This window comes from Gopherus evgoodei, chromosome 4 (assembly GCF_007399415.2).
Source record: "Gopherus evgoodei ecotype Sinaloan lineage chromosome 4, rGopEvg1_v1.p, whole genome shotgun sequence".
NCBI classification, from domain to species: Eukaryota; Metazoa; Chordata; order Testudines; family Testudinidae; genus Gopherus; species Gopherus evgoodei.
In genome coordinates, this window is record NC_044325.1 from 23,911,258 (window position 1) to 23,922,901 (window position 11,644).

At 39.6% G+C, this 11,644-nt stretch overlaps 1 protein-coding gene across 6 annotated transcripts in view; it reads right to left on the reverse strand.

Moving 5' to 3' along the window:
- Nucleotides 1-11,644, reverse strand: part of TECPR2 (tectonin beta-propeller repeat containing 2) — a 72,456-nt gene that overhangs the window by 47,145 nt on the left and 13,667 nt on the right. For all 6 annotated transcript variants that reach the window (XR_003999910.1, XM_030558709.1, XM_030558708.1 and 3 more), the window contains exons 5-9: nt 11,349-11,506; nt 9,515-9,827; nt 4,210-4,342; nt 2,225-2,704; nt 375-1,366 (exon numbers count right to left, since the gene is read on the reverse strand). Coding sequence is in view for 5 of the 6 variants with exons in the window: in XM_030558709.1 (XP_030414569.1) it covers nt 375-1,366; nt 2,225-2,704; nt 4,210-4,342; nt 9,515-9,827; nt 11,349-11,506 (2,076 nt within the window). In the remaining variant the exon portion in view is untranslated. The remainder of the gene's footprint in view (nt 1-374; nt 1,367-2,224; nt 2,705-4,209; nt 4,343-9,514; nt 9,828-11,348; nt 11,507-11,644) is intronic.

The window sequence follows — 11,644 nt, forward strand, 5'->3', positions numbered from 1 at the left end:
AGTCCCTGCCCTGTGAGCTTACGATTGAGAAACTCAAATGATTGTTCTACCTTAGAGTACTTTTTGGTATTGTACTGCTTTCTGGTGGGTTCACAACAGCATTTTCGCATAGGAAAAACAACTCCTTTTGAAGAGGTGTTAACAGGCATTTCTCCCTCAGCACACTGAAAACACAGCCCTCTGTATATTGTTTTGAAGTCTGCAATAATAATTTGCATTGTGTATTGGATACGCTTAGTTTCCCCCATTTGAATTATACTTGCTGGATCAATGAGAAGAAAACACTTCTATAAAGAACTGAAGAAAAACGTTTGTGATTGCTTCTTCTAGAATACTGGCATCTTAACTATTTTAACTGTAAATAGAACACATACCTGATCTGATTTTAAGAGCATTATTTCATCTAGGCTTGTTCTGGTCATATCCTGGGAAGTAAAACTTCCCCCAATTTCTGTCACACTAGTCTCTGAAGATGAATATGGTAGTCCATGCCCATAAATATCCTCTTCATCACTGGATGCAGATCTCTCAATCCTGGTATCATGGGTGTTGGTTACCAATTCAGCAGCAGCAGCACTACACTTAGCTTTGATTGCATCCTCCAAGTCCCATCCAGAAACTCTCTCTTGTGAACACACATCTTCCCTAGAGATGTCAGGCTGGGGATCTGTAGGGTTTTCTGAGGCAGTATTTATTAAACAATGTGGCTGCTGCTCTCCCCTGTGAACTTCATCACTTCCCTCCTGTGTCAGTGATTTTTCAGCACCACATGTGGTATTAAAACCTAAAGACACTTCGTCTGTGATCTTAGTTTCTTCAAAAGCATTTTCAGTATCCTTCAGATTTATTCTAGCCAAAGTTTCATCTACTTTACATAGCACAGGAAAATTCTGTTCCTTTTGGGGTAATAATTTATAATGGCATTCAGTATTTTCAGAAAGCAGGCTTGGATTACATTCTGTATCTTCGCTACCCCATACGTCTTCAGTGAGGCTTAAGAGAGGGTTGGATGTCTGAGTAGCTGTAACAGCTGGTGTATTCATTCCACTGTCCCTGTTAGGAAGTTTTAGTAATTCAATTGTACCTCCATTTTCTTCCGAATCTGTTGCTGTACTAATGCATGGAGACTGAAGCACACTGAATGATTCCGAGTCATTATCCTCCTGCAAGACAGCATGTGACTCCACACTGAACTCACTTTCCTGATCAGGAGAACCTGTGCTCAAGTGATCTATACTATAGCTCATTAGGCTAGAAGTCATGGACAAGAAATCTGCATTTAGAGAATGTACACTATCACCAGAAAACTGACGCTCATAATTTGGTGTACCTTCCTGAGAGCTGTGGTTTTTCCTGGTCACATTTTCTGATCTCAGAGAAAAAAAAAAAAAGATAAATATTCTTATTAATAAAACTAATCCAAGTTCAATGAAAATAAAAGAACGCAAGTATTTCTACTGTTAACGAGCAAACAGGAAACTTGTATTTTAGAAGATGGAGTTAGTCCAAATTTTGACACACTAAGAATTATATCACTTCTCCGTTGGGTGGCACAAACTGACACAGTGAGAATGCAGGAGTATTGTACTCACATATAAACAACTTGATTAAGGTTTAATTAGAATGGTCAATGTAATCTTAATAGGCAAGAATTCAAAATTGCAATACCAGATTATTACAAGGAATAAAAATTGACAATATAATCTAATCCATGGTATATAAAGAAATGCTTTTTATCTGGCAAAGAAGTGTTACTATTAGCACCCATAAACAAGACTATAAAAACAGTAAAATATTTCAAGTGTAACAAAGATGAGATTAAACAATAAAACAGAAGTGAGGTTATTAGCATTAACCCTTTTTATACTCATTTTTTCTGCTTTGCATAATGTTACAAATAAATGTAAAAACAAATTTAAAATTAGAATAGAAATAATAAAGAGCAAGTAGGGCTGCAGAGAGAAAAATGACACCCTCTTGTAAAGATACAAGTTTATTACTTTCTTAATGGGCTTTCATCAAGTGAAAGGGCAAGACTACAGACCAATTACTGTTAGGTGACAAGTAATGATTACTGAAAGACATGTAACCATAAACATAAGGCTTGTCTTTAAAACCAAACAAAAACTTATGTTTTCAGTGAAAAAGATACCAAAGGTGACAATTATTCTAAGAAGTGGCAGAGTTCGAGAATGGCGGGGGGTGGGGGGTTGTTTTTTTTTACCTTGTCTCTTCTTTTTCTTCTTTTTCACTTTGATGGGTTTTACAATAAGTTCCTGGTCAAAGTCTTCACAGCTGATTACGCTGAACCGTTGTGAAGAAGGTTGACTCTCTCTAGGCACTTCAGACAATGGTTGGTCTCCACTTGTCAGGAGACTAGAGCCACTGTCCACAGAATTGACTGAACTGCTCCTGCTTCTTGATTCACTTACTACCGAACAGCCTCTTTTTTTTGTTTCACTGCTTAAGTCCTCCACTCTATTGAGACTTTTCTCCAATACCAGTGTTGTTTCCAGATCATCTTTCATTACAGAATAAGAGTCATTTTTATCACCAATAATTTTGGGAGAAGGAACCATTTTTATTTTTTGATGTGTTTCCACTGAAGGGCCAGGCAATACAGATACAACCACAGATAGTGGGCTCTGCAATTTGGGACTCAAATCTGGTAACGGACTCAGCAATTTTGAATCTGCATCTGAAACTGACAAAACAAGAAAAAACAACTCTAAGTTAAGTAATTAGAAGTATAGCTCTTGGATAGCGTCCTAAGAAAAGTAAGGTTTTAAATTCCCAGAAGGTATCTGTCTAAACCAAGAATATTTCACATCAATACTGTGCAGTAATCTTATGTAGCTGATCTATATTGAAATGACGTTATTTTAGCAATAGCTCAATTCATGCTCCAATGTCTGGACAAAGCTTCCATTAATGTTAGCCGCAGTTATGTCTGTATATTAAAAAAGAGACATAGTCCTTTAAGTTTCAGGGCCCGACTGTGTGCAGTGCTGAGAGACCCTGCACCCTCAACTCCCATTGTCTCCACTGAGGCGTTTAGCATCTTGCAAGATCATGCCCCTAAATTTAATCCCCCAGTCAAACCATTGTGGCCAAAATCAAAGAAAACATGTTCCAAGAGGACTTCTTTCCAATAGCACACAGAATTAGAGGTTGCATATTTGTCTGGATCTCTAGTCTTGCATTCAAGAGCATTTTAAGAACGTAATTGTCATGATTTTTTTTTAAATGTTCTGGATACAATAGTAATGTACAAAAACAAACACAAGAGGCCTGTGGATGAAGCGCTGCTTACATAACAAAGCTATGCTTGCACATCTATGCATTAAGATAAATGAGAGAGTAAGTCTCTAGATTTTGTAGAGACTGTTGTATATCTTATTCAGTAGTATTTTGTTTGTACTGGAGCAAGGATTAAAAACCACACACACAAATGGCATTAAGCAGCCCAAATGATATAACTGCAAGTAATGCCTGAGAGATGTCTATTCTCATACTAAAGTGATATGCTCTCATGCAGTGCAGATATCTGAATCTGTTTCCATCTGTGGATGCATTTGATATTTTAAAATTGTTCAAGTGCATATTTCCTTCTGTTTTATTTTTTCCATGATTTTTCATACTGCCTTTTTCCACTACAGAAAGAGCACCAGTAAGATGAACAAGTTCATTGTAACTCTGTAAGACCTTTGTTTTACACAATTTCATCCAGTGCTTATGATCCCTTCCCATACTTATGGCCACTTTTATGAGCACAAAGAGTATAACTCATTATCCAACACACCTACAAGTAGAAATTAGAAAAAAGACTGTCAATGAAACATTACCAAGGGAAGAGATAATGCACATCAAGAGTGTGATCCACTCCAGAAACCACAACCTCATATGTAGTTTTTTGGAGACTGCTACCAGATGGAGTAGGTTAGAGTAGTTCCCAAGTCATGGCCAATGCACAACCACCTTCATAAGCAGAGAGCGATAACCTTTTCCCTAATGGTTACCTTTTTAAGGTAGAAAAAGCAGACATTTGGCTCAGTTGAGAATCTAGGCCTTTTGTAATCTTAAGAAACAGGGAGACAATTCTACAGAAGTTACTAGAGGAAGTTTCTTTAAAGGAATAGTACAAGAACACTTTCCATGCACCATTTTCTTTAAAAAGGTACAAATTAAAGTTGATAAATCTATACAAACCTATTGATAAAAGTCCTTCAGGTCTACTTGAAATTCTTATTATGTCTCTATCTCCCTTTAAGAGAAAAATCTCATTGTTGGTACACGACACAGACACAATATCACCAGATCCTTCCAAGCCACCTATCATAGCCTGTTAAAAAAAACAAAACAAAACCACATACATGTAAAGAGCATTAATTAAAAAAAAGATTAACTACCAAATTCACGGTCCATTATGGTTAATTTCACAGCCACAGGACTTGAAAATTGGTAATTTTCACATTTTCAGATGTTTAAATCTGAAATTTCAGTGTTGTAACTGTAGGGGTTCTGACCCAAAAGGGGATGGGAGGTCACAAACCTGTTGTGGGGGGGGGTCATGGTATTGCCACCCTCATTTCTGTGCTGCCTTCAGACTCTGGACTCTGAAGGCAGCAACTGCAGAGCTTCCTGCAGCCCCAGGTGGTTCCCAGAGATGGAGGTGGGTCTGATCTCCCCCATGCTGCTGGAAGCGCCCCAGTCATGGTGCTCCTAGCTGCTAGTCCTGGCCAGCTTGGGAGGGACAAGACTTGCTCTTCCTCTCATGGATGCTCTTAGGTACCTCTCCCATCTGCACAGAGCTCCACAACATCCCTCCTCACTTCTTGCCTCCGTTGCTCTGCAGCCGCAGGGGGAGGAGGCACTGTAGAGGGTGCACCCACCTCTTCCAGATGCAATTAGCAGCTTATTTCAATAAAATAAAGGGGGGGGGAAAAAACCACGTGACCTTGACAGGATTTATTGATTGACACTTTACAGCAGCAAATAACACTCACAGCTCAACTCTCTGATTGGTAGATACGCACATCTGAAACAGTTTTGTAGAGTAGTGATCTCAATTGAGTAGCCTCAACTTAAGGCTGTGGCTCTCAAGTTTAACAAAAACAAGTGAAAAAAAAAGAGTTCTGGTTTCAAATATCATTAATTGAATGTGAGCATGGAGCATCCAGCAACTGTCTTTCTTCATACCCTGTCTCTGTGCTGAACACACCTGCTGTGTTTAGACACGGCTCTCTCTGCATCCACGGAGTTAGTTGGAATTGTCAGACAGCGCCAAACTAGTCTTGCAAGATGGGGGATTCTGCCTCCAACTGAGTTCCAAAATTGTAGCACAGGCAAACTACAGTCCGCTTTTTTCTTAATATTTTTGTAAGCAGACATCTCCAGTATACAAGTCTTATCAAAGTCAGGAATCACATTAAGCGAGCTTAAATCCATCATCAACAGATGCATTTGTGCAGGGTCAAAGATATGCACTGCTTTTAGGAACCCTGCCGCAAGTTACCAAAACTTCTGAGCTGTTTTTGCTACAATCGCTTGACTCTTTCCCATAGCAGTAGTATTGTCTGAGCTTCTTTGCCATGCAAGAAAACACCTGCTGAGTATTGGCATTTAAGTCAGCATTGTCAGAGTGATTTTCATTTGACTGTGCTTCAGCCCAGAAGAGTATATCCATTACTTTGTTGTACACTTGGTGGTTTGTGCCATGTCAAGATTCAAACCAAGTTGTTAAGTCCATGAGTCCTGTGGCATTTTTGGCAACAAACTGAACTTCCTCATTCAGCTGAGCATCATTAGAAGGATTGACAGTTCTGTTAAAACCTGCGTTTTCATTGTCAGTTCTTCAGAGATGAACTCTGTACTACTCTGAACTGAAGTACTACTCCGGTGAGCTGCATGGAACTGTACAGCCCAAAACCAGGAATTCCAACAAGTAACTACTGGCTCTGGGAGAACTGCAGGTTTTTGTTCCCCAGGTTCAGTTACGTTTGCAATGTACTGCCTGTATCGAAGTTTGCAACTAGGGCAGTGTTTAAAGATCTTTTTAATGTAGCTGACCAGTTTATCAAGTTTACCAAATTCACATCTCCACAGCTCACTGACAAGAGAATTTATAAGTGCATTACATGTAATATGGACAGCATTAGACCTTGGAGAACTGATTTGAAAGATTTTGTCATACAAGTTATATTGACACTTATGAAAACAGATACTTTGTTAAAGTTCGCAGTGTTTTTTGAAACTGTTTTAATTATTGCTTGAGAAACTGTAGTATAGTTAACAGCAACCAAATAATGCAGTCAGTGAGCACTGTTAGCTTTCTTGTCTGTACATCTTCAGCCTTGTCAGAAATAAAATCAAACAGAACAATGTTGTCTTACTCATCTGTGGACTCGTCTGAAATAATTGCAAAAGACTCAAATTAATTAATTTGAGACTTCCTGTCCTCAAAATGTGTAGCAAAATCCTTTGGAAGGTAGTTCTGTTGTAGCTTATTTACCCTTAGTAAGCAACCGGCATTTTGCACATTCCATTGAATGAACTCACATGCAGCTTTGAGTGGTCAAGTTTTTCCTCCAATCTCAGAGCTCTCTGTTGCCTTCTTTTAAAAAAAGAATTTGTATTTTGTTATTTTAAACTTTTCATTTACCAGAAATGCACTGTCTGCAGCCCTCTTTCTGCTTTGATAGGTTTCTGAGTTTAAGAGGCACTGAACCATTGCCCGATGTGTGTTATCCAATGAAACATTGCGGCTTGCACAAAATAGTTTATCACCATTGGCATGTAAAATTCGTCATGATTTACTTTGGACACTCATTTTATAGTAACTGCACATCTTCTGGTAGGCAATCAATTGAGATCAATACACTACAAAACCTACCCAATGTCCATATCTATCAATCAGTGAGTTGAGCTCTGAGTGTGATTTGCTGTTGTAGAGTGACTGAATTTTTTGATTGACAAGTGCACCTTTCTTTTTATTTTTATTGAAATAAGCTAATAATTGCATCTGGAGAGGAGCGGGGGCAGCTTCCTGTACAAATGTCTCCTCCCCAAGCAGCTGCAAAGGGAGCGGGACAGGAAGCAAGTGTGAAAGAGGAGGTGCAGAGCTATCTGCAGCCTGGAGAGATTCTCTGCAGGGCTGCTCTTGGTAAGAGCAAGTCCTGTCCTTCCCCAGCCCTGCCCAGCAGCTGGGAGCCCCCTGCTGGGGTGTTCCCTGCAGCACAGAGAAGATCAGATCCAACTCCACAAGCCTCCTCCAGCTCTAGGAACCTCTGGGGCTGTTGCCCAGTTCCAGAGCATCCTGCAGCGGGGGAAGCCACCCAGGGGTGGGTCTGGTTCCCTCTCACCCCCGTCCCCCAGAGCGGCTGTCCTATCCCTCCCCAGCCCAACCGGAGCTAGGAGCCACCTTTGCTGGCGCACGCCTAGGAACAAAGGGACATTGGATTTCATGGGGAAGGGCTTATTTCATGGCCTGTGATGTGTTTTTCATAGCCGTGAAATTGGTAAGGCCCTACTTATACTATTGATATGCTGGGAGAATCAGACAGGTTTTAGCATGTTTTTTTCTTATTAAAGGTTTATTGGATATTAAGTAAGTCTATAGTTATACAATCAGAAAAAGAGGAGAAAGCACTCCACAAAGAAGGAAAACACAGATCATGGAAAAAAGAAACAGAAGAGAAGAACAGATGGTTTCCGTATGATTCTTAGTGAATGAGTAGCATGTAAAGTGGAATTAAGATACAGAGTCCAATATTTTCAAAAATAGGTGATTAAAAGACAGGCTTCTATGTCCATATTTAAGCATCTAAATAAGTGGCTTGATTTTCAATAGTGCTGAGCACCAGCAAAGAAGAATTCATACAGAGACCCCAAACACAAGGAATATTTAAAAAAATGCAAATGATGCGTACAACTACCAGACATTATCATAATTTTACGCTACTGAGGATTTTGACACTAACCACCCACTCATTCATTATTTCCTGTCCAAGAGGTTTCAGTCAAATCACTGAACTTCAACGAGAGTGGTTTGGGGAGGGAGAAGAGCTCTCCTGACCACAAATCACCAATATAATTTGTACCAAAAATAGAGGGATAGCCCAATAATGATACTACTAAAGGTGTGTCTTCTCTCTCACATACACCTTTTAAATTGGAGAAACTGCTTACAGCTTTCTCTTTATAGAATTCAGAGTGGTAGCTGTTTTAGTCTGTATCAGCAACAAGAACAAGGAGTACTTGTGGCACCTTAGAGACTAACAAATTTATTTGGGCATAAGCTTTTGTAGGCTAAAACCCACTTCATCAGATGCATGCAGTGGAAAATACAGTAGGAACAGGGCCAGCTTTAGGCCGATTCCGGCCCCGCGCCTAAGAGGGCCCAGCGCCCTAAAGAAGAGAGCCTAACTTAGGCACCTTTTTAATTTTGACTCACTCGGCGGCGGTTTGGGTCTTTGGTGGCGGGTCCTTCACTCACCCTGGGTCTTTGGCAGTATGTCTTTCAGTGCCACGGAAGACCCGGAGCGAGTGAAGGACCCGCAGCCTAAGAGCTGGACTGCTGCCGGATATTTGAATCGGGCCCCGCACTTCCTAAAGCCGACCCTGAATAGGAAGAGAGAGAGAGAGAGAGAGAGACACACACACACACACACACACACACACACACACACACACACACAGAACATGAAAAAACGGGGGCTGCCGTACAAACTCTAATGAGAATAATCAATTAACATGGGCTATTATCAGCAGGAGAAAAAAAACTTTTGTAGTGATCATCATTAAAAAGTTGGTGATGATCACTGCAAAAGTTCTTTTTCTCCCGCTGATAATAGCCCACCTTAATTGACTACTCTCGTTAGAGCTGGTATGGCAACCCTCACTTTTTCATGTTCTCTGTGTATATATATAACTGTATATCTTCCTACTGTATTTTCCACTGCATGCATCTGATGAGTGGCTTTTAGCTCACAAAAGCTTATGCCCAAATAAATTTGTTAGCCTCTAAGGTGCCACAAGTACTCATATTCTATAAAGAAAAAAGAACAGAAGTGCAATACTTGTGGGGGGGGTGTTAAGTTTGCAAAGGGGTGATGAGGGTAGTGGAAGAGAGAGGACAAACAGTTTGATAATACATTATTATACACTGACAACTCCCTTAAGCTTTTTTTCTTTAAATATACAGCATGAACAACTAGAATTTTAGACATATGTACATTTTCCTAGGTATGTGGAATTCACTTTAGGCAATTAATTTCCATGCTTTAGACTGTAAACCTTAGATAGTATAAATCATTGGAGATATTCGATATCTTATCTTTATGACAAAGTTAATGTAACCAATTCTAAAACCTTTTATTAAAAAAAGTTTAACACCTTTTCTTAGGTCACCACAACACAACAAATGCAGACAAATATGCAGATACAGACAGGAGTTAATACTGATATGATGCCAAACAGTTACAGAACGAAATATTCATCCACTAGATACACCTACCTGGTTCATTGTGTCAAATAAATAGATACTATATTCACTCCAGCTCAGCACCCATCCTTCCTGGGAAAGGCAAGAAATGAGCCCAAAGTGTTTCTCTGGGAAGCTGTAATTTCCTTGGTTAGATGACTCCAGCCGAGGATACAGTTCAAAGGGCTTTATTCCTCCAGCAAATACATCTTTTAGAATAAAGGTGGCCTGCACAGTTCCATGGACGTCAGACTTCCAGAGGCGGAGCCCAGGTCTTGAGGCAAATAGTGTCAGGTCACTTTGCTTACACAGTCCAGGTATAAAACATGCTCCAAATTTGCCAGTGCTAAGATGTAAACAAAGATCTGTAAGAAACTTGTAATCAATTAAAAAAACTGAAAAAAGAAACTAAAAGGTATTTAGTCACTGAGTTTACAATCACAAGTTGAACAAAACAGGGTTTTCCTTTGCTTCCATCAACAAGGTATTATGGAAATCCATAGTCTGCAACACTAAGTTTGAGTTAAAATGTGTTAATCAAGGATATAGCCTCAAAACACTGAACTGTTCTCTCACCTCTAGGAAAAGCATGGGTTGGAGAAGACAGAAAGAAGAGTGTTCTCCCAACATCTCACAATCATGATGATGCCCTCCTTCCTCAACTCTTCCCAGAAAAGAGATTCCTTATTGCAGTGATCCTTCCTCCAGAGGGAAAGTCTGCACACTGCTCCAGGATATGCTGAATCGTCAGCTGACTGTAGCATCACTAGGGAATGATGGGTAACTTCCAGCCTCTGCAAACGGTGGGCAGAACTCAAGTCTTGTATTCTGATCCCCCACAAGCCAATGGCATTGCAACCTCTGGAAGAGTCCCCTCACTTACAGAACTAATCCAGTCACAATAGCTGTATTAGAGTTACTATAGCCCAGTGGATGCACAGGATGTGGGAGACCCAGGTTCAATTCCCTGCTTTCCCATGGACTTCCTATGTGACTGTGGCCATGTCACTTACCCACTCTATGCCTCAATTCACCCATCTGTAAAATTAGGGTTCCTGAAAGGAGATGGACACTACCAGGACAAAAACTGAACATTAAAATGTCATGAAAATGATGCCTCTACAACTGAATTAGTCACAGGATACACACATGGGCATATTCCTAACACGTCTGTTATAAACATTCCTTCAACACTCAAATATCCTCAGGCTGTGTAAACATATACAGTTACTCACAACATCTTTCAGTTCCCAGACTGTCTTTTTTCCTTCCATATCCAGTAAAGATTAAGCAACAGGACATGCCAGAAAACCACGTTACGAGATTTTTTTTTAATATTATAAAAACAAAGAAAGTAATTTCAACTTAAGTCACCTTTTAAAATATTTGCTGTATCCTTTCACTATTAAAGAGTCAATCATAGCAGAAAGGTCTAACTGAGGCTGTTCTATTACTTTCATGTTACATAGGAATTCTAAAAGCTCACAAACAAAATTGAACCCTCTTTGGTGACCGCTATGTTTGTATCAAGCCACAGCAGCTCCCAAGTTGGTGGGAAGAAAGTTACACTTTATAGTTTAAATGGAAAAAAAAAAATCTAGACACAGTAGGGTTGCCAGAGAGTTACACAGGCACAGTCTTATTTTTCAACAAGGCACAGTAATTTCACTGAAAAAATAATAATTGAAGGAATAAACCTAGTTAAAACTCTTTAGGATGGGTATTAATATAAGTGGCTGCTGTGGCTAATAAGCTTGAGCAGAAAATGATTCTGTATTAATTTCACTGCTCAGATCACCGGGTCTCTACAGTCTATTCTGAAAAGCTAGAATTAACAGATGTGCCTGCATTAAGATTTGAGAGTTACTTTTTTCTGGGCTGTGTTCCAACTTGCTTGACAGATTTTTCTTCTGTGTAAAAAAGTAGTGTTCTCTGTAAAGTAGAGACCAGCAGCACTTTCTGGCTATAATCCAATTGTACAATTGAAGATGGCTCTTCCAAAACCAGACTGGAGTTGCAAATACCCTTTAAAGACACATGAAATTAAAAGTCAAGCCCTTTGCAAATTAAAATATCTGGTAATATTTTTTTTTAAATCAGAAAGTGTACCGATTGCTTTAAGTACTAACTAGGGCTGTTGATTAATTGCAGTTAACTCACAGG